This window comes from Sturnira hondurensis, unplaced genomic scaffold, assembly GCF_014824575.4.
Source record: "Sturnira hondurensis isolate 20B ecotype Veracruz unplaced genomic scaffold, ASM1482457v3 Scaffold0021765, whole genome shotgun sequence".
NCBI classification, from domain to species: Eukaryota; Metazoa; Chordata; class Mammalia; order Chiroptera; family Phyllostomidae; genus Sturnira; species Sturnira hondurensis.
In genome coordinates this window covers 1,540,446-1,568,211 of record NW_028094396.1, presented here as the reverse complement: position 1 = coordinate 1,568,211, position 27,766 = coordinate 1,540,446, and the positions used below count along the sequence as shown (strand labels likewise).

General features: G+C 36.0%; 1 protein-coding gene and 1 non-coding gene across 2 annotated transcripts in view; both read left to right on the top strand.

Moving 5' to 3' along the window:
* The window catches only part of SNX4 (sorting nexin 4), a 78,130-nt gene that overhangs the window by 826 nt on the left and 49,538 nt on the right, over positions 1-27,766 (top strand). The window contains exons 2-6 of the mRNA XM_037033671.1: positions 12,974-13,095; positions 17,949-18,084; positions 18,162-18,311; positions 19,182-19,229; positions 25,103-25,158. Coding sequence (XP_036889566.1) covers positions 12,974-13,095; positions 17,949-18,084; positions 18,162-18,311; positions 19,182-19,229; positions 25,103-25,158 — 512 coding nt within the window. The remainder of the gene's footprint in view (positions 1-12,973; positions 13,096-17,948; positions 18,085-18,161; positions 18,312-19,181; positions 19,230-25,102; positions 25,159-27,766) is intronic.
* Positions 10,795-10,927, top strand: LOC118978324 (small nucleolar RNA SNORA66). Its single transcript, XR_005064692.1, has one exon. It is a non-coding gene; the product is annotated as a small nucleolar RNA SNORA66 (small nucleolar RNA).

Sequence of the window (27,766 nt, the reverse complement as noted above, 5' to 3'; positions counted from 1 at the left end):
ATCTTGTGAATCTTCTTTGTGAATCTCCTTTGGTAATTAGTGATTTTCATTTGCTTGAGGAAAAAAGAAAATGTATCGTTTTATATTTGTAATTGTTTTCAGTCCAAAGTGTTTTCACTCATAATGCGTGAATGGATAGACCAGGTTAAAAAGAAGCGTTTCTGAAACTCAGTCTAGTGCTGCACATCAGACGGCACCCTATCCAGTGTGCGGATTGCTCATCCGTTTTGCCGCTTCTTCTTTTTTTCCCCCCTGAAACTGGTGTTAGTGCTAATATAAAACTGCTTATGATGGATAAAGGAAAGTTAAACTTGTTTGCCGACTGTAGCTATGAAACCAGAAAGACTCTTAACTTTAAGTTTGGAGACAAGATAGCCAGGAACTTCAACACAGAAATTGAAGGTTTTGTCTGCTTGGGGAAATGTCGAGGTATATAGGGTAGCATGAAGATTTTTTGGGTGAATGTTAAGTTTTCATTGAATTTTCCCATAAGTTCTCGAATTTTTTGTGAAGAGGTCAGCATCTTAAATGTGGTAAGTGTGAGCACTTTTGTGGTGCATAATTTGACTCGTGACATGATTTGCTTTTATGCAGCTATGTGACTTAGTTTTTCCGTTGTCTCTCTTTTAAAAAGTCGTTGTGAAGTGTATAATTAATGCAGAGAAGTTTCCCACAAAATAATTATCAGATCCTTTGAAGCCAGTATATTCTGGGTTATATCCACTCCCTACACCACAGAGGTAACCAGTATTTTGAATTTTGTAGTAACAAGTCTCTTGCTTTATTTAATCTTTACCATGTGTATCCCTAAAGAATATATTGTGTAATTTTATTTTTATTTTGAAATTCACATAACTGGAGTAATTTTACTATGATTTTCTCTCTTTGCTTAATATATGGTTTTAGAATTCATCCAAAATGTGACTTAGTTCACTTATATTCATGGCTTTATAGTAAGCCATTTTATAGATATTCTTCAACTGATTTCTCTTTTCTTGGAGTTATTACCAGATTCTTGCTCTTTCTAAAAAATTACCACTACCCTGAACTTCTTCCTATATTTCTCTTGGTGCCAATGCATTATAGTCTATAAATTTAGGAGTGGAATTGCAGGATTGTAGGGAAGTAGCATGTTCAACCCTAGTAGGGGTAGTGCCAAATTGTTTTCAAAGTGAATATACCAGTTTATATTCCCATCAGCAGTGCCTGATACCCTCTAGCCTCATAAATACTTAATATTTTCAGACTTTAAAATATTTGTCAATCTTGCAGATATGTGTTAAAACAATTTTAGGTTGTTCCAAAAGGTAAGAATCATTTTTTTGTTGGCTACATCATGAGTGTAATGTTGGTTATGATGATAAAAATTTTGGTGACTTTTTTTGTGAAAGCCTTTAGAAAGTTAACAAGTATGAGGTTACAACTATAGTATAAAATCAATTTATGTTAATTTAAAAGTAATTGTAAATACCTCATTTTAAAAACTCCCCTGTATTCAGTTTAAGATGTTTGAAAATCCAAAGATGCCATCATACAGTAGAGGTTGTAGTTATATAGGGGTTGTGTTACCTGACATTTTAGGAAAGGGCTGGTAAATATGTGTCCCAAGAGACTGTCTGTTAGTGACCAAACTTAGTAATGCATAGAGACACAGCTGTTTGGACAATATTTCAGAATTACCAGAAGTTTAAAGACACACATTCACATACTCTGTACACTGTTCACTCCTCCCAAAAAACTATCCAAACATTCCTTAAAAGGTCATATACTCCTTTTCCCTCTTTCTGTCCCTTTGTTTATTCCAGTCCCTCCCCAGCTGAAAGGTATTACTATAGCTATCATGACCTTGCTGCTGTTTACTGATAGGGATGTGGCCTGGGCATAAAGGTAGGTTAGATTTATTCTTTGTGTCTGTTATTCACAGTAAGGCTGTGCTCTTTAATTTTCAAGTTACCCCCAAAGGGCAGATAAAGATGAAGCAGAAGCTCAGAGATAAGTGATTTGGCCAAGGTAAATGGGATGGCTGGGACTTGAGGTCAGGTCTGCCTGGCTTTGGAATTAGACTGCCCATTAAGCCATGTGGCTTCATTTTTTTAAAAAGTTAAAAATAAGTCCTGTAAATTGCCCCAATACTGTATTTAAAATTTTTAGTTTATATTGTTGTAATTTTAAAAAGAAAAAAAGGTGTGAACAGTGTGTTGATGAATCACACAGCTTTTTATTGTAAAAGTATGTACATAGATAGTGTGCAGGGATGGCAAAAACCTCACCTTATGAACCTTAATTTTAACTCTGCAAATTTTGGACAGAGAGTAATTTGTACCAATTTCCCTACACATAGGGGTAGTGCAAGTGAGCACTGCCTAAGACTTTCAAGTTTCTTCTGGTTTTAAACATCAATAAACAGTATTCTAAATTCTGTTGCAAGCTTTTATTCTGTAGTCTCTTGTTTTTCTCTCTGTGAGTATGTTCATTTCTTTTTCTTTCCATTGTCTAATTAGAAGTCTCCTTTCTTTTCCCTTTGTACTTTTTTCATGTAAGTAAGAGTGCATTTTTTAAAAGTATTGTCGATTTTATTTAAAGTAATTTAGAAAATGGAAAAATGAGGGAGGAATTCAATCTCCAAGAAAGTAGTAATTAGTCCTGGCATAAGAGAGGAAGTGGCAAGGGAATGGAAGTAAGAATACTTCTTTTTTAGGCTGGAAGATTCCACTTAGTTGATAGTTAACAGTATTTACTCAGAGAAGAACCACTGCCCAAGTGAATTTCTTGAAAGGAGAACCCTCTAGGCCTGGGAGTGCTGGTGGGGAGAAAGAGTGCTTGAGCAACTGGTAATTAGAAATTATTATAGCTCTGGCCAGGTGGCTCATTAGGTTAAAGCATTGTCTTGATAAGATACACCAAGGCTGTGGGTTCAGTCCCTAGTCTGGGAGATATACCTCTCCCTCTCCCTCTTTTTCTCTCTCCCCCATCTCTCCTCTTCTCCTTTCCTCTCTCTGTCTTTTCTAAAATTAAAAAAAAAAAACCACAGCAATTCCTGTACACAATTAGCATCTTCAGTGACTGGCTGCAGAGAACTGAATGGGGTAGAATAGAGCTGTAAGATTTGAGGCATTTGTGGGTGAGGATAACATAAAAAGGAAAACATGTATAGGCATAGTTATAGAATTTATTAGTTTACCAGCTGATAAAACAGCACATTTCTTTTTAGCTGATGATAAAATCATATACAAGTGTGATTTCCTTATTTTTCTACCTCAGTTGCTCTCAGATATTTCTGTGACTCATAGTACAAAATACATTTTTATAACATCATCAACATATACTTTCATAATGAGTGTTGTTTCAGGAGACAAGCATTACTTCACGCAATGCCCTGTGATATTTTATATATTTTTTTCATTTAAAAGAAATGTTGGCACAATGCACCAAATAAATTTTATGAATCATGAATGTATTGTGATTCAGTTTGGAAAAGTGTTCTAACGTACATGTTTTATTTTATTATTATTTTTTAAATATATTTTATTGATTATACCATTACAGTTGTTCTATTCCCCCCCTTCATTCCCCTCCACCCTGCACACCCCCTCCCCCACCATTCTCCCCCCCTTAGTTTATAACCACGTGTCTCAATTTCTTTAGATTCTGTATTTCCCCCTCTATTCTCGCCCTCCCCCCTATCTATTTTCTACCTACCATCTATGCTATTTTCTGTGCCTTCTCCCCCCTTTTCCCCCTCCCACCCCCCTGTTTCTAACCCTCCATGTGTTCTTCATTTCTATGGTTCCACTCCTGATCTAGCTGTCCTCTTGGTTTGCTTTTGTTTTAGGTGTGGTTGTTAATAACTGTGTGTTTGCTGTCCTTTCACTGTTCATATTTTTCATCTTCTTTTTCTTATATAAGTCCCTTTAGCATTTCATATAATAAGGGCTTGGTGATGATGAACTCCTTGAACTTGACCTTATCTGAGAAGCACTTTATCTGTCCTTCCATTCTAAATGAAAGTTTTGCTGGATAAAGCAATCTTGGCTGTAGGTCTTTGGATTTCATGACTTGGAATACTTCTTTCCAGCCCCTTCTTGCCTGTAAGGTCTCTTTTGAGAAATCCGCTGACAGTCTGATGGGTACTCCTTTGTAGGTGACTGTCCCCTTATCCCTTGCTGCTTCTAGGATTCTCTCCTTCATTTTAGTCTTGGCTAATGTAATTATGATGTGCCTTGGTGTGTTCCTTCTTGGGTCCAACTTCTTTGGCACTCTCTGAGCTTCCTGGATTTCCTGGAAGTCTATTTCCTTTGCCAGACTGGGGAAGTTCTCCTTTATTATTTGTTCAAATACGTTTTCCACTCGTGGCTGTTTCTTTCCCCCTTCTGGTACCCCTATAATCCGGATGTTGGAACGTTTAAAGATGTCCTGGAGGTTCCTAAGCCTCTCCTCATTTTTTTGAATTCTCATTTCTTCATTCCTTTCTGGTGGGATGTTTTGTTCTTCCTTCTGGTCCATTCCATTGATTTGAGTCCCAGTTTCCTTTCCATCACTATTGGTTTCCTGTGCATCTCCCTTCATTTCAATTAGTTTAGCCTTCATATGTTCCTCTAATTTGTGACTATAATCTACCAGTTCTGTGAGCATCCTGATAAATAGTGTCTTGAATTGTGCTTCTGAGAGGCTGGCAATTTCTCGGTCGCTTAGAGTTATTGGCTCTGGGACTTTGAGTTCTTCTTGCACCATCTTTTGGGCTGTTCGTGCCTGTTCCATAGCAGGATCAGAGCCCTAAAGTGTTCACTAGAACAGGGCAACTAAGTTGCTGGGTTGTGACGCTGTATGTGGGGGCGGGGTCAAAGAGGGACTATGGCGTCTGGTCCGCCGCCTGCCGCCGCGGCCCTCACCGGTGCTGCAGTTCCTGCCATCACTGGGCCCACGCGTTTCGCCTCGTCCCACTGCACGCAAGTGTGCCACCACTGTCAGCCCTCTTCCCCTGGGGCCTGCATGGTCCGTCTCACTGCACGCGAATGTGGAAGGAGTGGGGTCAATCTGCCCCACACCCCAACCAGTTCCGGGCTGCCTGCGCGCCTGGGTCGGGGGACCCGTCCTGCCCGACCCTGCTCGCTGCTGGCTCCGCCCCTCTTACCGTCCCCTTTGAACGGTTAGATGTAGTCAGACTTCCGTATAATTCAATTTTCTGTCCTTTGGTTGTGTCTTTGTTTCTCCTAACCTTTGTTGTATTCAAACTTGGTTGTGGGAGAAGGCACAGTGTTTCCACCTATGCCTCCATCTTGGCAGAAGTCCCGTACATGTTTTATTTTGAATAAGAATTAATGTTTTCTGAATAGCTGTGCTATTTTACTTTATTTACTTACTTATTTATTTATTTATATAGAGAGGGAAAAGGAGGAAGAAAAAGAGGGAGAGAAACGTCAGCGTGTGGTTGCTCTTCATGTGTCCCCAACTGGGACCTGGTCTGCAGCCCAGGCGTGTGCCCTGACTGGGAATCAAACCAGCAACCCTTTGGTTCTCAAGCGAGCACTCAGTCCACTGAGCCACGCCAGTCAGGGCATGAATAGCTATGCTATTTTAAAAATATTTTTCAATAGATAAAAAGCACAAAAAAAAAGGTCATGTATTATAACCCTATTTTTCTTTGGATAGTTCTCTGACCTTTTTCAGTAACATAGAAGCATCATGCCTAGAAAAAAGATTCTAAGAAAGTTTACCAATATATCAATAGTGCTAGCATGGGGTTGTAGGATAAAGTGGCTTGTATTTACTTAATTCTTCCCTTGTACTTTTGAATTTGTATACATTAAACATATTTTAATTTTCATAATCAGAAAAATATAAACCTGCAAATAATAGGTGATAGGTCATATTTGATCTCTTGCTACATGCTAGACAACTTTTAAAAGTGTTTACATGCATTAACTCATTAAGCGCTCCTGACAACATTAGGGGTTAGATACTTTTAGCCCATTTTAGAGGTGAGGAAATTGAGGCAGTGAGGTTGAATAACTCCCCCAGTTACACAACTAATCTGTGGCAGAGATGGGATTCAAATTCTGCCAAGACGGTTACTAATCTAAGGGAAAAATTGATCTTCTGATTACATACTTTTTAAAGTATATTTTATTGATTATACTATTACAGTTGTCCCATTTTCTCCTTCCCTTTATTCCCCTCCACCCTGCACCTGCTCTTCTACTAGCACTCCCTCCACCTTACTTCATGTCCATGCATCGTATATACAAGTTCTTTGGCTTCTCCATTTCCTATACTATTCTTAATATCCCCCTGTCTATTTTGTACCTACTGTTTATGCTTCTTATTTCCTGTACCTTTTCCCCCATTCTCCTGCCTCCCCTCCCCACTGATAACTCTCCATGTGATCTCCATTTCCGTGATTCTGTTCCTGTTGAGTTGTTTGCTTAGTTTGTTTTTGTTTTTATTTTTGTTTTAGGTTTTATTGTTAGTAGTTGTGACTTTGTTGTCATTTTACTGTTCATAACTTTCATCATCATTTTCTTAGGTAAGGCCCTTTAACATTTCATGTAATAACGATTGGTGATGATGAACTCCTTTAACTTGACCTTATGTAGGAAGTGCTTTATCTGCCCTTCCATTCTAAATGATAGCTTTGTTGGACAGAGTGATCTTGGATGTAGGTCCTTGCCTTTCAGGACTTTGAAATACTTCTTTCTGGCCCCTTCTTGCCTGCTAGTTTTCTTTTGAGAAATCAGCTGATAGCCTTATGGGAACTCCTTTGTAGGTAACTGCCTGCTTTTCTCTTGCTGCTTTTATGATTCTCTCCTTACCTTTAATCTTGGGTAATGTAATTATGATGTACCTTGGTGTGTGCTTCCTTGGTTCCAACTTCTTTGGGACTCTGAGCTTCCTGGACTTCCTCGAAGTCTACTTCCTTTGCCAGATTGGGGAAGTTTTCCTTCATTATATATTCAAGTAAGTTTTCAATTTCTTGCTCTTCCTCTTCTCCTTCTGGTATCCCTGTGATTCGGATGTTGGAAAGTATAAAGTTGTCCTGGAGGTTCCTAAGCTTCTCCTCAGTTTTTTTAATTCTTGTTTTTTCTTCTGTTATGGGTGCATGTTTATTTCTTCTTTCCAAATTGTTGACTTGAGTCCCAGTTTTCTTCCCTTCATTTTGGTTTCCTGTATATTTTTCTTTATTTCAGTTTGCATAGTCTTTACTTTTTTCTCAATTTTGCAACCATACTCAACCATATCTATGAGCATCCTGATTGCCAGTGTTTTGAACTCTGCATCTGATAGGTTGGTTATCTCTTCATTGCTTAGTTCTATTTTTGAAGCTTTGATCTGTTATTTCATTTGGGCCATATTTTCTGTCTCATTGTGCCTGTTAGGTAGTAGGGGGTGGAGCCTTAGGTTTTCAGCAGGCAGGGTAACCCACATCCACTGTATTGTGGCACTGTATGTGGGGGAGGGGTTAGAGAGGAAACAATGCCCATTGCTCTGCTCTCTGCTTGCTTCAAATCACTTCCCTGCTATCCACAAGTAAATTGGGCCCTTCTATTGCTGATTCCCAGGTGTGTGGATTTGTGTATGTTCTAGGGCCCCGTGGGTCTCCTCAGTGAACTCTCCTGTGAGGTTTGGAGTTTCTCCCGTTGCTGCCTCAACCTCCATAGGTTTTTAGAGCCAGAGGTTTTGAGGCTTTCTTTTCCTATGCTGGAACCCTGGGTTGCATGGTCTGTCTTGCTCCCCTGTTGTTCCTCCAGGTTTATCTGCTCACAAGTGTGGGACCACTCAGTATTCCAGCTGCTACCTTGCCGGCGTGTTCTCCACCCTGGTTGCCCATCTCTGCCCCTCCTACCAGTCTGGATGAATTTTTGTTCTTTAACTCCTTGATTGTCAGACTTCCATACAGTTTGCTTTTCTGTCAGTTCTGGTTATTTTTTGTTTTTAAATTTGTTTTTGCCCTCCTTTTGGTTGTACGAGGAGGCATAGTATATCTACTTACTCCTCCATCTTGGCCAGAAGTATTATTTACTTTTTTTAAGATTTTTATTTATTTATTTTTAGAGAGAGGGGAAGAGAGGGAGAGAAACATCATCAATCAGTACCTGCTCACACCCCCACCTGGGGACCTGGCCCACAACCCAGGCATTTGCTCGGCCTGAAATTGAACCAGTGACTGTTTGGTGCAGGCTGGCACTCAGTCCACTGAGCCATGCCAACCAGGGCTTATTTATTTATTTTTAGAGAGAAGGGAGGGTAGGGAGAAAAAGGGAGAGCAGCACTGATCTGTCGCTCTTCGTTTGCACCCTGACCAGGCACTGAGTAGGAAGCGGCAACACAGGCATGTGCCCTGCCCAGAATCTAACTGGTGACCCTTCATTTTGCGGGATGACATCCAATCACCTGAGCCACATGGGTCAGGGCATTTTTAAGTGATTTTATTTTGTCATTTTATAGTTTCTTATTTTGGTTTCTGTTTTGGGGTCTTCCTTTTTGGACCACAATTTCTTTGGTTTTATCCTCTGTAATGACTTGGAAGGCCTGTTTCTTCATTTTTTCTTCCCCCAAATGTAACTGAAACAAATTATTTGTATAAACATGATGACCACTTAAAGTTTTTTTTCAAATCTCATTTATAGAAAATGTATATAAGCAAGTACATGGTATAAAGAACATTTTTCTCTTGAATTTAAGAGTAAAATGCTATCGTATTTTCCGATCTTTTCCCTGAAACTTTTAGCATTTCAAGAGTAAATAAGGATATTCTACATAACTATAAACTGCCATCAAAATCAGGAAAATGACACTGATAAATTACTGCTATCTAATCCTATGTTAGAGTAAAAGGACCCAGTCCAGAGTAATGTATGGCATTAGGTGTATTGTTTGTCTCTTTAGTTTGCTCCCTTCTGGAAGAGCTTCTCAGTCTTTGCTCTTGTGACTTTCATCCCTTGAAGATTAGAAACCAGTTATTTGTCCTTCAGTTTGGGTTTGCCTGGTGTTTTCTCATGATTAAACTCAGGATTTGCATCTGTGGCATCAGTTGTGTTCTAATTGTATCTCATTAGTTCTCTTGTGATTTGGGTTTGCCCCAATACTTTATGATTACTTTTTGCTGGTAGCTTTCTCCAGTGTAAAGTTACTTTATTTTTTTGCAATCAATATTTTGTGGGGATATACTTTGAAATTGAAAATACCTCGTGCTTAATTTGTCCCTGTCAGTATGGATTCATGGATTTTATTTTTTAAGAACTTTACTAAGGTGTAATTTATATACCGTAAAGTTCACTCATTATAAGTATATAATTTAGTAATTTTTTAGTAGATTTGTGGAAACGTGCTACCAGCACCACATCCCAGCTTCAGAACATTTCCATCATCTCCTCCAAAGTCCCTCATTTCCGTTCGTAGTTTATCCCCTCTCCCACCCTTAGTCTTAGGCAACCACTTGGCTTTCTACATAAGTATGCCTTTTGAGTTATTTCATAAAGATGGAATCATACAATTTGTTGTCTTTTGAGACTGCCTTATTATACTTATGTTTTTGAGGTTCATCTGTGTTATAGCATGTATTAGTTTCTTTTTATTACTGAATAGTTTTCTATTGTATGGATATATTACTTTTTGTTTATTTGTTTTATGGACATTGGGTTTGTTTTCAGTCTTTAGCTATTAATATTATTGCTGTAGACATTCTTCACATGCAAGTGTTTGTGGGGACATATGTTTACATTTTTCTTTAGTTCAATTTATAGAATTACTGCATTATATGGTAAGTTTATGCTTAACTTTTTAAGACACTGCCACTGTTTTTCAAAGTGGGTATACTATTTAACATTACCACCAGCAATGTATGAGGCTCACATTTCTCCACATCCTTGTCAGTACTTGGCATTGTTTGTTTTTTTGATTATTGTCATTCTGATAGGCGTGAAATAGTTTAAGTTTGCAATTCCCTAAAGATTGATGGTGTTGAGTATTTTTTCATGTGCCTATTGCCATTTGTGCATGTATTTTCTTTGGTGATAGGTCTATTTCAATCTTTTGTTCATTTTTGAAATTGTCTTACTGAGTTGTTTAGATATTCTGGATACAAGTCTTTTTTATCAGATAATATGATTTGCAGGTAACTCCCTCACCCATTTTTTTTTCTTTATGGTGTCTTTTGAAGCAAGAGGGTTTCTTTTGTAAAATTGTTTTTAGAGGGATGGAGTGGGGAGAGACATCAGTTTGTTGTTCCACTTATTTATGCATTCATTGGTTGAGTCTTATTCCTTCCTAATGACTGATACTGTAGATACTCAGTAAATATTTATGTAATGAGTTAATAGTTTCTTACTGTTTCTTTTATCACTCTTATCTGCCTTATGCTTACTTTTAGTATCCTCACTGTTAGCAACATTTTAAAAACTTAGATTATATTAATTTTTACTCATTGAATTGGAAATAAATAATTTCATCAGCTTTTTAAATATGTCCATCTTATACATTAATTTAGTCTTAAGTCAGGTGGTAAGTAGTGATTCACAAGTCAAGCATCTACATCTGGAACATTATCCCTCTAGATACAAATACAGTGCCACTTTTTTTTTTTTTAACTTTATCTATGTGCCCTGGCTGGTGTAGCTCAGTGGATTGAGCGCAGGCCTGCGAAGCAAAGGGTCGCTGGTTTGATTCCCAGTCAGGGCACATGCCTTGGTTGCAGGCCAGGTCCCCAGTAGGGGACACATGAGAGGCAACCACACATTGTTTCTCTCCCACTGTTTCTGCTTCCCATGCCCTCTCTCTAAAAATAAATAAATAAAATGTTTAAAAAAAGATTTTATTTATCTGCATGATATTGCAGAAGCGAAGGGAATCAGGTTTGCTAAAGTAATTGTGGTGATAGAAATGTATTGGCCTCAGAAGCTACTGAGGAGGTCCATTTTATCCTAGGATAGTGTTAAAAAATATTTTATTTATTTATTTTTAGAGAGAAGGTAAAGGAGGGACAAAGAGAAACATGATGTGTGGGAGAAACAGCGATTGGTTGCCTCTCTCACGCCTCCAGCTGGGGACCTGGCCTGCAAGCCAGGCACGTGCCTTGACCTGGAATCCAATCGACATCCCTTCAGTTCACAGGCTGGCGCTCAGTCCACTGAGATAGACCAGCCAGGCTAGAGTCACTCTTTCTTTAATGATATTCTTCATTCTGATGAGAAGTTTGCTTTGAATACATCAAAAATATTGTATCTGTCTTTAAAACATGCCCCTTGTTTCATCTTCCAGGCATTGAGTCAGTCCATTTCTAAACCTGTTCAATGTGTTCTTTTAATGGCTGTGAGGACCAGTTGAGTTATTCCTGATGTTGATAGCATATGCAATTTTTATGTCATCTTTCAAACCCTACTGGTATTATGTGCCATTCTTTCGTTTTTATGATAGCTGATTTTATTCTTTGTTCCCCTTTGTATAATTAATTGGGTGGCATAACACTAAAAATTCATGTCTTATATGTATTACCTTTTTGGCTGGGTATATAATTGCTTTATCAGTCACGTTCTTTCAGAACTCAAGGGATTTTTCAGTGGAATAGAAGCTGGTAAGTCAAAGTGGTTTGTTTATATGTGTATCTTAACCAATGAAGGCTTCATAATCCTGATGTGAGTGGTTTGTGCTTAACGTAATTTCTCGAGTTTTCGTTTAGTTGAATGATTTCCTCTTCTCTCTCTTATTTTATCTCTTAGGACATAAACATACAACTTATACTTTTATAAAGTTGTCATTTGGTAACTGAATGATTTGTTTTCGTTAACTAATAACAAGTCCATTCCATTGGGTTGGCTTTTCATTTTCTGTCCTTTTTCTTTTAGCATTTGCACTCTTCTCCATTTTTCTTCACCATTTTGGGGACATTTTCTTAGTGTGTCATTTTCACTCATCATTGATTTAATTTTTAACACTGTCACATAGCTTTTTCTGTTCTCACCGTGCACAGCCTTAATTTTTTGTGTTAAAGTAGCACCATAAATTTTACTGTATAAATTTTTTTTTTACCTTGTGGTGTATCCATCTTTCTACTTATAGCTCTTCTTTACAGACTGCCTACAATTATAGTATAGTACAGTGGTTTAAGTCAATACCCACATCTGAATTTTAGAATGCGCAAGGGAGGAAAAACCCCAAAGCACAGCAGTTAATCACATGGTGTCACTTTGTCTTGTTTAGATTTCATGGTGTCACTTTGTCTTGTTTAGATTTGGAGTTAACTTTGGGTATATTCAGGACCTTTCTTCAGTGGTGCACTTCCCACAGATACAGCCTATGGACCACCAGTGGTGTCTTTGTTCTTTTTGGTCCTTTGATACCAAGCTGGGGATGTTTAGCTTGGGAAAACAAAGGTGTCTTTCCTTAAACCCTGCTGCTAACTCACAGTTGGAGCCTGTTAACCACTGCCAAAAAGTTTAGGCAAAATGAAAGTTGAATATAAGATGACTCCTGCTTTTATAATTTTTAAATGAAACTGTCTGCTGAAAATCTTAACCTTTTGGCTTATGTATAGTGTTATATTTTTGAGAGAGATTTGAGTTTGGTAAAATAAAAAATTAGGTATCAATATTGATCATTCACCTTTGCATAATATGTTTTTAGATTTTTTCTTATGCATTTCTGTATAGGTTTATTCTTGGTCACTTGTATGACAAAAAACCATAGACCAAAAATGTCTATGTTTTATCTTCTATTATATTTCTATGTTTTAATAAGTAAAACATAGAAACCTATTTAAATAGCATCTCATAAAGTTTATTGTACTATAGTATGCTGATGGAGAGAGGCGTATCATTTGCTGCTGTCATTAGCAAGCCCCTAGCAACTTAAGAAATACAACAGACTAGCTTGAAATATATACCAATAATGGATTTTATTATAATAGCTATTATAATAGATGGGTTTTTAAAAATACCATCTTAAATTTTCTTTTTTGGTTCTTCCATTTATTTTTGTCCAGATGACAGAAAATAATTTTTGGTTGAAGAAGATAGAAATTAGTGTTTCAGAAGCAGAAAAGCGAACTGGAAGAAACGCCATGAACATGCAGGAAACGTATACCGCTTACCTCGTTGAAACAAGGTGAGTGATGAGAATTGGGCCCAGGTTTAGATAGAAAAAACTTTGGTAGATATTGGTGTAAATTCTGTTGTAGGACAGAACTGTTTACAAGTCATTGTCTTTTTAGGGATTCTGTGTGTGTGTGTGTGTTTTAACTTTTTAACAGGCAAAGTAAACAGTGTCTTTTATTATGGTACTCCTAGTAACTGTATTCTAATGTACTTGTTTTGGGGGAATCAGGAAGGTTAGTGAAATACTTTCAGTGTCTAGAATATTATTTGACAGATGCTTTGGTGGAGTTCTTGGTGTTAGATACCATTCTCATACCTCTGAGGTAAATGGAGACGTTAACAAAGTCTAGGAGGGAAAAAAACAGTTTGAGTTTAAGAAGCGTTGGGAATTACAGAGAAGTTAACGGAAAAAATTGATTGAGACTGGAGCTTTAGACTTTGGGGTAAAATGGAAAAGACAAAGTAAATCCTGGAGGAAGAAATCAAAACTCACCAGAAAAGTTCTTTTATATTGTAAGGGAGAGTTAAAGGATTAGATTGTTTTGTCTACAGCAAGACAAGGGAAGACTCAATTTATTTTGTCCATCATAAACAGTTTATATAAAGACTATATTGACTAGTTCTTTTCTTTATGCAGACTGAGCAGAAATACTTCCAATTAAAACAGTTATGAGAGAAATTTTTGGTGGCCAGTAAAGTAAAATGATAAAACTATCAGACCTAGTTGATAGAAAGTTATAACCATGTTTCACTGTGAATACATTTTTAAGAAAAAGGTTTGAAACCCTCCATTTTCTTAGGCTTTACCAAAAGTCACCAAGCTTAAGACTTAACCCTATAACATTTCAAGCCTTTCTCCAGATTTGTGGTTCTATACAAAATGAAAGTTACAATCTTCGTAAAACTTGTTTAATATGCAGACAATTCTGAAAATCCTCTTTGCAAGTATGGTTTCTTTTCTCCACCAAAATAAAGGAAAAAGACCAAAAAAGGGAAGAAAAATGAATCTTCCAAAAACAAGAGAAATTTGTGTACAATAGAAATTTTAGGAAAAGAGAGAGGAAGGTGGGTCTTTTTAAAATTATATCATTTTGTAACATAGGCAAAACAGATTTTTAAGGTGATTAAAAAAATCACGGTCCCATGAGAGGGTTTGTGTATATTTGGTTAAATTAGCCACTTAAAAAATTATACTTTAGAAATTAGTGTTTTTAAAATTAAAAAGGACCTTTTAATGTATTTTATTTTAATTGTCGTTCAAGTACAGTTTTCTGCCTTTTACCCCCATCCCATCCCCCAGCTCTCCCCACCTCCCTCCCATTTCCATCCCCCCAGCTTGTTATTGTCCATGTGTCCTTTATACTTGTTCCTGCAAACCCTTCCCCTTTTTAGTATGCCTATTTCTTTACCAAATCGAGCAATGAAATTAGCTGTCGATTACTTTTACTGCTAGAAGAGAGTCTTGATTTAAATAATTTGGAATAATTTGTAGTTGTTTACTCTTAACTTTGAAATGAATAGAGTGTCATAATTTGAAACTGGAGGTTAGAAGTGACCGTACTTTGTGTAGTAGAGCAAGACAATGAACACATATGTAAGTGGACCACCAGTAATTGTGTGGCACACAAAAGAAAATGATTACTGAGTTGACTTTCATGATTGTATTTCATTATCAATTTATTTTAAAACTGGTTCTTAAACTTTAAAATACATATGAATCACTTGAAGAATTTGTTAGGCTACAGTTTTGGGTGCGGCCCAGAAATTCACATTTTTAAACCAGGGCTACAACTGTTTTCAAACAGTTGGATGGGCTATGGACCATGCTTTTTATTATATTTTAAAGTACAAGGGCTTTACATTTCTTTTTCTAAAGATTTTATTTTAGACAGAGGAGAAGGGAGGGAGAAACATCAGTGTGTGGCTGCCTCTCATGTGCCCCCTATTAGGGACCTGGCCTGCAACCCAGACATGTGTTCTGACTGGGAATCAAACCAGCGACCCTTTGATTTGCAGGCCGATGCTCATCCACTGAGGTACTACATCAGCCAGGGCAGCTTTACATTTTAAGATAGTCAAATTTATGTCTTTTTTTCTTTATGATTTGTGTTTTCCCTATTTTAAGAAATTCTTAACCTATCCTGTATACAGATGCCCTCTTTGAGAATTGCTGTCTTGAATAGAATCTTGTAATGACTGTACCTTTAAGGTTAATTTGCCTTCAACAACTACAGAACCCTTAAAGTTCTTAATCATGTGGATTCTTTCTGTAATTTAGTGTTATTCAGATAATCTTGGATAATATAAATATTATTTCATCTTATTAACTAACAGTTGAACTTTTATCATATGGCTATCTACTGCTAAGGCTCTTTGGATACAAGCAGAAAACCCATTTAACAAATTGCCAATGATGTTACAGTTTAGTAGGCTAAAATTGAATAAGGCTGATGTCACTGGCTTTTTAAAATTACTCCAGACATTTTGTGTTTCCTTGTTTGTGGAATATGAACCCTTTTTAAAATAGATAAGAATATGTTTTTTAGAATAGGTAAAGATGCCTCCGTGGCTTGGGAGGCAGTATGATATTACTTAATTCTTCCAGTAATTTGTAAAATGGTGTTATGGATACTATCTGCTTTATTATTTTTTTAAAGATTTTATTTATTTATTTTTAGAGAGAGGCAGAGAGAGGGAAAGAGAGGAAGAATGAGAGGGAGAGAAACATCACTGTCCCCCAACTGGGGACCTGGACTGCAGCCTAGGCATGTGCCCTGACTAGGAATCCAACTGGCAGGCCAGCACTCAATCCACTGAGCCACACCAGCCAGGGCCTATCTATTTTATTTTGAGTGTCATATTAAATGTTGCATGTGAAACCAATTATGTGCTATTAAATATTTGTTACATGATTCACTAAATGGTAGTTATGTGGTTGAATAAAAATCTTTTCCATGTTTTTAGTCAGTTTCCAACAACTATACCCTACCTTAGGTGCCCCCTGTTTTTTTTAACACTTAGCATGTCTTCTAACAGCCTTATATGTGTATTGCTTTAGGCTATATTTATCTAATTACTGGCAAGATGCAGTTTTTTTCAATAATTTGAAATTTGATACTAACCTAGATATTTTTCAACTGAATTTGAAAATCTGAATTGGAATAGTATTAATCATAGCTAATGGTTAGGGTATGCTCTTTAAAATGAATCATGTTTTAATAATCTTATATTTTTGCCATGGGAGCCATTTCTGTATTTTTAAAAAATCCTCACCTGAGGACACGCTTATTGATTTGAGAGAGACGGAAAGAAACATTGATGTAAGAGAGAACATTGATTGGTTGTCTCTAGTATGTGACCACTTGATATGAGAGGGAAACATTAATCAGTTGTCTCTCATACATGGCCCAACCAGGAACTGAACCCACAACCCAGGCACATACCCTGACCAGGAATTGAACCCACAGCCTTTCGATTTATAGGACAGTGTTCCAACCAACTGAACTACATGGTTTAGGGCTATTTCTGCATTTTGAATGTCATAATTTGTTTCCTTTTCATTAATATGCAATGAATAAACAAAATGGCAAACTGAATATGTAAATAATAAAACCACTGAACATCTCTTGTGCTGAGCATGGCCTAGTATATATATACTTTCTCAAGATTTTACTTTGTTCCAAGACTGATTTAGCTTCTGTGCCTTTATGCCCTAACTACAAATGTACATTGTGTTTCTGTGCATGTTATTGTCAAGCAAAGAGAAAAGAGGATGGTCCTGATAATGTTTAGAATACTGATACCTTCTAACAGTGATTATACTAGCAGAAATTTCAAATAGTCAAAATAATTTCAGATATCCTTATATAATTTTACCATAATTTCTCCAGCTGTAAGTTGAACTTATATAGGAATGAGACATTGCCTGCAAAGCTTTATATTAAAGGTAGAACTTCAGGTTAATTTTTATATCCCTTTTCCCCCATCCTTTTAGAGTTAATTAAAATTTTGGTTCTTGGATATATTCAATTTATTCATAACCTTTTTTTAAATGAAGATTTTACTTACTCATTCCCAGACAGAGGGGAAGGGAGGGAGAAAGAGAGGGAGAGAAACATCAGTGTGTGGTTGCTTCTCCCATGGCCCCCCCACTGGGAACTGGGCCCGCAACCCAGGTATGCGCCCAACTGGGAATCAAACTGGTGACCTCCTGGTTTGCAGGCCAGTGCTTAATCCACTGAGCCACACCAGCCAGGGCAATTTATTCATAATCTTGAATTAAGATTTTTGCAGCGTCTTTGTCTTCAGCATGAATATTCTTCTCATTGTGGCAGAACTGCAGTTACAAATATTTTTTATTTAATGATACAACATTAAATATTATATATATCATTGTATATACTATATTGTAAAATCAGTTATTTTATACTATATTGTATCATTGCATATACTATATTGTAAAATCAGCTATTATACATTACCTGAATACACTGAGGCTTTTAAAGAGTCCCTAATATGACTATTTCTCTTGAGTCTTATAGGTTGCCTATAACAGAAGAATGTAATAGGAGGAAAGTGGTTAGGAGTGAGGGCTTTGGAGGCAAAGGGATCTGAGTGCTATGCCCACAGACTGTTGTGATTGTAGGAGAAGCGTATACTGTGCAGCTGCTCCCTAGTCTGTAAGATGGGGACAGTAATCCATGCCTCACATGGTTGTCATAAATAAAATAGTACATGGAAATTTCTTTACTTAGTGCCTGGTTCATAAGCATTTAGTAAATGGAGTTATAGAATTTAAAGGGGGTCATGTGCATGTATTTGTATTTAAAAAAATAATAGCAAGCTCATTCTATTTCTTTTCAGGTCAGTTGAACATATTGATGGTCCGAGTGTCCTAACAGATTCACTGTGGAGGCGGTATAGTGAATTTGAGTTGTTGAGAAACTACCTTTTAGTTTACTATCCACATGTTGTTGTGCCACCTCTACCAGAAAAAAGGGTAAGAAGTGAAATGGCAGTACAGTTACGAAGTATTTAATGTTGAGACTATTCCTCATGATTGCTTTGTCTACCTAGGCAGAATTTGTTTGGCATAAACTCTCCGCTGACAACATGGACCCAGATTTTGTGGAAAGACGACGAATTGGTTTAGAAAACTTCCTCTTAAGGGTTGCTTCACATCCCATCCTTTGTAGAGACAAAATCTTCTATTTGTTTTTGACACAGGTATTTTTCTTTTATTTAGTCTTTTAAAAAATTCATTGGACTTGGGATATTTAAAATTTTGAATTGTGAATTGCTTGCTTTTTTTAGCTTAAAAACATTTTAATCACAGTTGACACACAGTATTAGTTTCAAGTGGACAATGTAGTGATTAGACATTTATATAACTTATGAAGTGATCACCCTGTTTAGTTGGAATGCCTAATCAACTTTTTTTAAGTTACCTGTGTAGGTAGCTAAAGCTTCTTCTTTTTTTTTTTTTTTAAGATTTTATTTATTTATTTCCAGAGAGAGGGAAAAGGAGGGAGAAAGAGAAGGAGAGCAACATTGATGTGTAAGAGAAACACCAATTGGTTGCCTCTTGTACATGCGCCCCAACCAGGGACCTGGCCACAACCCAGTGTGTGCCCTGACTGGGGAATCGAACTGGTGATGGTGATCCCAGCTTTGCAGGACAACACTCAACCAACTGAGCCACACCAGTCAGGGCTGGAATGCTTATTCTTAAGGGTTATTTTGGAGCAGCTTTGTGTATGCATTTTGTTTGTTTTAAAATGGAAAATTATTGGTTACATTGTTCTTTTGGCTAACATTTTCATACTGAAAGATACTAAAGACAATGCTTTTTGGTATTACCTAATGATACCAAAGTTAGTCTTTAGTTCTTTGAAGCCCAGATTGTAAAATCTTGGGTTCATCTTTTGGTAATCTTTTGGAATTTGGATTGAATATTTAATTTTGAAGGGAAAGAATTATTTTTTTAACCTTTCTCATCTCCCCTGAAAGAGGAACAGAATGATAGGTATTTTCTTTGATTTGAAATATTCTTTATGTTGTTTTATTTTGCAATGATTTCTAAAATTTAATTTTTAGGAAGGTAACTGGAAGGAGACTGTTTATGAAACTGGATTTCAGCTGAAGGTAAGAATACTTGTATGAAGTAATTTGCCATGTTCCTTTACAATTGCCAGAATAGTGCCACATATTTAGTGGGTACTTGGTTTATTCATTCATTTATTTAATGAATGAATTTGGAAATAGGCTTTATATCTAATGGTATCTTTGGTAAGGTTTTTAAGGAAACACTACAATTTAATTTTGATTTGTATAATTTTAGTAAATAGACTATAATGGGCATATTTATGAGTTTAATTCTATTAGAAAAGAACATTTTGAAGCAGTAATTTAGACACAAGCTGTAGATTTTCCTACAGTATATTCATATTATACTTTGCATCTTTTTTTTATCCTTTTGTCCTTATAACTGCCACTTGCAGTGGTGCCCTGGTAATTGCTCACTGTTTATTAAGGATGAAAGACATTTCTAAACAACTTAGAAATGGAGAACTTAGGTTCTCCATCATAGTAAATGAAAAGGTGAGCCGTCAGCCATGCTCCTTCTTCCTCCTGGGACAAGGTGGCCAGTTTAGAGTGGGCAAAGGAGTCATTTTGAATTAGCATGTCTTAGTGAAATGGACTTACTTAGTTTTTGTATAGTATTTCAAATTTAGTCATTAGAATTAGTATTTGGGAATGAAATTGTTACCTAAAAAATGAAGAGCATAGCGGTGGTAAGATGGCTACCCTGACTTCATTGTGTTCTCCCCGTTGTCCACCAAAGTAATCTATCAGTGGTTCTTGCAAATTTTCGAAAGTGTTCATCTCTTGTATAAATTAAGTAAGTAGAAAAGTCCACAAACTGATGTAATACATAACCCGATAAGCGATTCAGATGCTAGTATGGTAGCAAAAGTTCAGTAGGTCTAAGCAATAAGAACAAAATACCTTTATCAGTAATTATAAAAATACCCTCTAGAGATTTTATACATTGGTACATGGGTATTTGAAACTTAGCACCAAAAAACTATGAAAATTTTTTTCTGCACAGATAATATAATCAAGTATTTAATTCTGTTATAAACTGATTATAATTTTTAAATATTTTGTTGGCAGATTACCTGAAAAAATGAAATTTTCTTGGCTGTAACCTATTACTTTATGGCACTCAGGAAGTATATTAGAATTTTAGTTTATAAAGGGATTTGAAATGACTCTAAACTTTAAAAAATTATGTGTGTTTTGATAGGATTTTCTGAGAACTACTGTAAGTTATGGTAGGAGCTAGTAAGGAAAAGAGCAAACTAAAATATATTTGTTTTGGTGACATCTCTTCATATAATAGAAAATTTTTAAAATTTTAGTTATTGAATCAGTTATTAGTTTAGTAACTAGTTATCAGTTGTTTGTTCTTGAACCCAGTGTTAGCCATAACTTTGAGAAAACTCCCAAATTTCTCCATCCATATAGACTATGCTGTGTGCAGAGTGCTTTGAATCTTGTGTGTAGGTGCTATTTAAGAGTCCAGATACATCGTATTTGGCTAGTCTTATGATAAAACCTTGGTTTTACTTTCATAAAGTCTTTGAAAGGTAATTATACTTAACATACAATATTAATAATTTGGAAAGCCAGACTTAATGAAATGAACCAGAAATAAAATGTATGGAGAGAATTTGGAAACCCACTTCTTGCCTTATTCCTTATTTTGGTGTGACTCTTGCTTGTTTTAAGTCCTTTTTTTCATGAAGGAAATGAGATGTTTTTGGACCACCTCAAACACATATGTACATGCATGAGTACATATAACATATGAGTGTGGTACTATCTACATACATATATATGTATAGTCACCTTTCACTTATTTGGAGGTCATGTATTTGGCAGTTAACAAATCTGATCACAGCCGAAGTTCAAGTACGCTTATGTGTACTCATAATTCAGTGTTTCTTCCTTTTGTTTTTAGCTTGCTAGGTTTTTTTTGTTATTTTCACTTTTAAATACACTGTTTCTCAGTTTCTTGAGATTGTTCAGAATACTGAATCCTAGAGTATATCCCATACATATTGATTCCCACTAGCCTAAAATTTAACAACTACTGCTACAAGGTGATAGATAAAAATATTTTGGGGAAGCCCTGGCTGGTGTGGCTCAGTGGATTGAGTGAATTGAGTGCTGACCTTTGAACGAAAGGGTTGCTGGTTCAATTCCTAGTCAGGGCACATGCCTGGGTTGTGGGCCAGATCCCCAGTATGGGGTGTGCTAGAAGCAACCATACATTTATGTTTCACTCCCTCATTTTCTCCCTCCCTCCCCCATCTCTCTAAAATAAATAAATAAATAAAATCTTCAAAATAAATAAATAAATAGTGTCTTATCTGAGTAAACTTGGCATTATAATTATTTACTCTGTGCTACAAAGCACTGTATTATACTGGTTTTTCTGTTTGTTTGTTTTTGCTAAGTATTGCTTCAGTACCTTTGAGGTTAGTTTAGTATTAGTCCCATTTTTTTAAATGAAGAACCCTAGAAAATGACTTTCCCAAAGTCACATGGTTGTAAGTGATGGAGTCTGTATCCAAGTCTGGGTCTAACTCAGATCTTTTCTTAATTACCACCCCATGTTACCTCTCTTTTCACTTGTTAGTTTTATAATTAGTGTGTGTGAAAATGGTTGGTAAAGGAAGTGTCAGGAACTATTTTTCAATGAAAATGAGATCATTCTGAATCTGACCAAATGTTTATATTTTCATAAGAATATTTGGCTGTTAGATTGTCACCCTCAAATTGAAATATCAACTTAATTTTCTTTTTTTCAGATGTTTAATTTCTAATTTGGGCCTACTAGATTAATATTGTATTAAATCTTTTTAGAGTAATTATTATGCCCAGCAAGATAATTGTAAAATTTAGTTTCTTTTTACCTGTACCCTATTCAAATAAACATGAGCAACAGACCTTTTTATTACTGCTGTATATTGGCTTTCCCTTTTAAAAATATTTATGTAATAATTTAGTGAATTTAATTCAGAGTTTATCTCTAGAGTAATGAACATATAAACTAATTACATCAGTTTAAAGTAATATTTTTAACTCAGTAAGTTCCTTACATGAAAGTGTCATTCATGTGCCCAAACCTCAAATGAGTTTAGTCTAAGAAGAATCTGGAACCCTGTCTCTTGTTTGGAGCAGGGACTGCCAGCCACAGGATCTTGGCCCTTGGGATCTCTGCCATTCTGTGTATGGTGTAGCAGCTCCGAGAGAGTCAGCGTGGAGATTCCAAGAGCTGGGTGCCCATAGGGTCAGGTCCCTACTAGTAAAGGAGCTGGAAACATAAACCCCATGTTCTTATGAAGCATATATTTTCGTAGGTGGAGACATTAAATTAACATTTAAATGAGATACTTTAAAGTAGTTATAAGTGATATAAAGGCAGTAAGTCATCACTCTGTGAAAAAGTGTGACAGCACAGGGTGTTTTCCCCTGGGGTTATTTTGAAATAGTTAACAAAATGGGGATACTGAGTAAGAGGGGGCACACAATTACCTATTAGATTAGGACAACAGGTGTAAACCAGGAGTTTTCTGGGCATACTGGGTCACATGGGTGAAGAGATTAATAAAATTTGAGCTGAGACCCAAATAATGAGAGACTTACAGTGGAGTCAACCTTGGGGGCCAGTGTTAGAGAGGCCAAGCTGTGTAGTGGTTTACTAGGAAAGGTTGGGGGGAAGAGAAGAATCAGGAAATGAAATAAGGGAAAGGCAAGGTCCAGGACAAGGAAAGTAAGTACATAATAGGAGTTGGAAAGGGATGGGGAGGTGGGTTTTGAAGGAATACATGGGAAAGTTTTTAAGTTAGAGATATAGAATAGTCAAGTTGTTTTTTGTCATTCAGCCAATATTTATTGTATGTTTGTGTTGTGCCAGGCATTGGAGCTGCTGGGATACAGCAATGAACAAAGGAGAAAGCAGATCACAGTATTGCCATGGCAGCTGCTTTGCAACTCCAGGGGGCACCATTCACATTGTGATTTTTTTAAAATGGCTTTTCCATTCCAGTGGACAGCTAAGAAACAAGCGAACAACTAAAATGAGTTCTGTGTAAAGGAAATAATAGGGTGGTGTGAAACAATGATGTGAGGGCTTTTTAGTTTTTTTATTTTAAACATTATTCTAATTTATTTATTGTAAAATATTCTATTTATTTACTTTTAGAGAGGGGAAGGGAGGGAGAAAGAGAAACATCAGTGTGTGGTTGCCTCTTGTGCACCCTGTACTGGGGACCTGGCCCACAGCCCAGGCATGTGCCCTGACTGGGAATCAAACCAGCGACCCTTTAGTCTACAGGCTGGTACTCAATCCACTGAGCCACACCAGCCAGGGCTAAACATTATTTTTTATTATAGTTAACAGACACTATTATATTACTTTCAGGTGTACAACATAGTGATTCAACATTTATATAACTTACAAAGTAATTATTACAGTAAGTCTAGTATCTGTCACTTACACAATGATTACAGTGTTACTGACTTTATTCCTATGCTGTGTGTTACCTCCCCATGATTTATTTTATGCCTGGTAGTTAATACTTCTGTAAGGGCTTCTTATAACATGGATGGTAACCTGGCAGGTTTGCAGCAGCTCAGGTAGTTTTTTAGAGATCTAGCTTTGGGGAGAAGTTTCTGGTTTGGAGACATTTTAGGCAGCTTCTCTTTTTATGGAATCTTGTGAAATGAATTTGTATGTGACTATGAAATCATTAACACTTTGTTATTTAGTGATTTTAATTAAAGTACATAAGGGAATAATATATGTCTTAAATTTGTAAGTGCTTTTATTTGCAAGAACTTTCACATGCTTTATTATTAGCTGGTATGCCCTTGAGATATAAGAAAGGTCATGAATTGGTCAAATACTGACTTTAGAAATAAGAGAATCCTCTGAAGTCAGTGACAAATTGAGTTTCTTTAGATATTCTTGATAACCCTTTGGAATTCTTTTGGTCTGTGAAGTTCAGAAAGTCTGAGTTTATGGAGTAGCACATTTGTTATGTTTAAAATCTTTTCTTACCCAAGTAATCTGGGTGGCCCTAGTGTTTTTGTGTTGTTTTAGTATTTTGGGAGTATTTGTAATTATGGGTTAGAAGTTGGACTAGTGTAAAATTTTTAAGCTGACTGGAATTTTAAGAACCAAACCACATTATAAAATTGATTCCTGATTGGGCTACTGTCTATTGAACCCTATAGTTTCTGTGCTTGGTCAGAAAAGTAATTTTTTTAATGAGAAATTAGGATAGGATTTTGGATTTATTAAGTATAAATTCATACAATGAAATTATTATTTAGTGTTGATCCCTCTGTCTCTCTTTTGAGAGCAGTTATCTGGAAATAAAGATGGGTAGTTTAAAAGTTGTGTTGTCTTGTAACATTTTCTGCCAGCTAGTGAGTAATTTCATGTCATCTAGCTTCTTTTACATTAGTACAGGCATTTCCATATTTCTTTCTTTTCTAAAATACTGATCATGAAAATGAGAAAAACCAGTGTATATTTGGTTTGGATTCCACCTGAGAACTACGCTCAGTAATGCACAGCATTTAAAGTAGTAGTTTTATTTAGTTTATATATACTAAATTTTGCTTTTCTTAATTTAGAGAAAAAGTAAACTACTTTTCTCATATGATCTATTCTGAGTTATAATGCAGAGCCATATGCCTGTTAGTGTGTTGGTGTTTGCAGTTGTTTTACTTTGATATTGAATGCTATGTATTCAGTTTATAAGATTGTAACATCATTTTTGTTGTTTAAGCTGTTTTTTTAGGTATGTTGAATATGTTAACACAAATGATATGAAGAAAACTGAACTTGAGCATCTTAATTTTAAAGGGAAAATAAAACTGTTTGGATTTATACCCTGAAATGTAATTATATTAAGTGAATAAATTATTTTTTTCAGGCAGACTCCAGGTTAAAAGCGCTTAATGCAACATTCAGAGTGAAAAACCCAGACAAGTAAGGTTTTGTTTTAATAACAGTTACAATGTTGTTTTGAATGGTGCCTATCAATCTATTTAATTTTTCATTTCTGAATGTATGCACTTCATTTGCTAAATATTTTAAATAGTAATTCACATACAGTGAAATCCTTTTATAGTCTAAAACTGATTTTAAAATTTGGTAACTCTATTGGGTTTGAGGTTGAAACTGTCTGAAGTTTTAGAAAATTAAAGCACTGCTTTTTCCTAGATGAATTTTTAAAATGTTGAAGGTATCAGAAACGTGAGAAAAGCTATTTTAATTTTGTATAAGATAGTTTTTCTCATTACTTTGATTATCAAATATATACAAAGTTCAAACTAAGAAGATTGTCTATTAATGTATGTTTTAATAATAAATTTTCTACTTTACATACCAAGAAAACTGGATAGATAATGCATACTAGTATAATAATTTCATAGAGGTGTATTTATATGACAGTTACTTGACTTCATTAATATCAGTTTGGTGTTTGCGGGAGCATTTCTGTAGTAAAGGAAGCTAGTGTATTCAGAAATAATTTTCTTAGAATACAACCTAGGTATTTAAGATTTTGGTTTTGCGCATTTGAATTTGGTGGATGAATCAGGCTCTTTGATATGTGGACTTTCACCTGGTGTTTGCTTCTGCTGAGTTTTTTGGTTAGAAATTTGCTTAGGCAGATGAGGCTTTTTTATTTTTGGTGACCCAGTTTATGAAAGGTCTGTTAGAATTTCTCTAGTTAGGCTTTTGGCATTAATTTCTATGTAGTGTAAATTCTAGCAGACAAAGGCCAAGTTTGCATCGTCTGGTGGCCTGTTATCCCTGGCTTTGTAAACCATAATAAATTAGTATAATGCCTTTGGTTTTTAAGGTGAATTTTGAATTAAAATATAAGTATTTTAAAGTTCTGTTAATTAAGAAATTGTGATGGTAACTGTTGAGGGTTTTTTATTTGAATTGGTTTCTTAGAGTAGTTATTTTTTCTTTTTGTTCTCACTTGAGGACATACTTATTGATTATAGAGAGAGGGGAAGGGAAGGAGGGAGAAAGAGAGGAAGAGAAACATTGATGCGAGAGAGAAACATGGATCAGTTGTCTTTTACACCCATAACCTACGTATGTGCCCTGATGGGGGATATAATTTGTGGCCTTTCAGTTTATGAGATGATGCTTAAACCAACTGAGCCACATCAGCCAGGACCTAGAGTAGTTTTAGGTTCACAGCAAAATCGGGAAGAAAGTACAAAGCTCCCATGTGCCCACCACCCCTGCATATGAATTCTACCCTACACATCCATAGCTCCTCGCAGTCTGTCAGCATCCCCACCAGTGTGGTACATTTGTTGCCATTGATGAACTTAAATTGATGCATCATTGTTACCCCAAAGACCATAGTTTACGTTAGTTAGGGTTCACTCTTGGTGTTGTATATATTGTATGGGTTTTGACAAGTGTATACATTATTATAGTGTCATACAAAGTATTTTCACTGCCCTAGAGTCCTCTTCGCCCTGCCTGTTTATCCCTGCCACCCCATAGCTCTGGCAGCCACTGAGCTTTTTACTGACTCCATAGTTTTACCTTTTCCAGACTGTCATATCATGTGGTCATACGGTAATGTCATACCATGTCATACAGTGTGTAGCCTTTTATCATACAGCATGTAGCCTTTTGAGGTTGCCTTCTTTCACTTTGTAATATGCATTTAAGGTTCCACCGAGTCTTTTTAAGGGTTAAAAGTGACATCATGGTATATAAGAGACGTTCTTTAGAGTAAGAACTAAAATTATGTCATCCTCTGAAAAAAAGCTTTGGAAAATCTTATAAGCAAAGCTTATGACATTGATGGATGTACATTCATTAGAGGAGTATGTTGACTTTTTAAATGAATATTATTAATATTTTGTCAATTGAATATTTGTCTTCACTCTTCTGACCTAACTAGGTTTTCTAGATATCTAAATTTTATTTAATATCTATATTATTTACAGTCACATGCCACTTAACAGCATTTTGGTTAACAGCAAGCCACAAATACAGTGGTGATCCCCTAAGATTATAATGGACCTGAAAAATTCCTATCACCTAGCGATGTTTTAGCTGTCTCAAATATCTTCACTCACCTGTTTGTGGTGATGCTGGTGTAAATAAACCCACTGGTCTGCCCACTGTGTAAAAGTACAGCATACACAATTATGCATGTACAGAAAGCTTGATAATGGTAATAAACAACTGTGTTACTGGTTCATGTATTACCATACTACTTGTTGTTATTTTACAGTGTACTCTTTCTACATATAAAAAGTTTGCTGTAAAACCATATGCCATGTTACACTGATAAGAGCCTCATACACCTCATGTTCACTGCATTTCTCGATTACATCATTTTCTCTTGTGCTTGATTTAATCTTGTGTTGTTTTGTATAGTAACATGCTGTACAGCATAGTAGCTTAAGAGCAATAGGCTACACAAGCGATATTTCAACCATTGTGCTGCGACACACTGGTGCGCTGCAAGAATTTTTAAAACCTGCGTTACCTGACTGTTTTAGTCAGGGGCACTGACCTCTTTTCCCCTAGATTATCAAGTAAAAAAAAGATG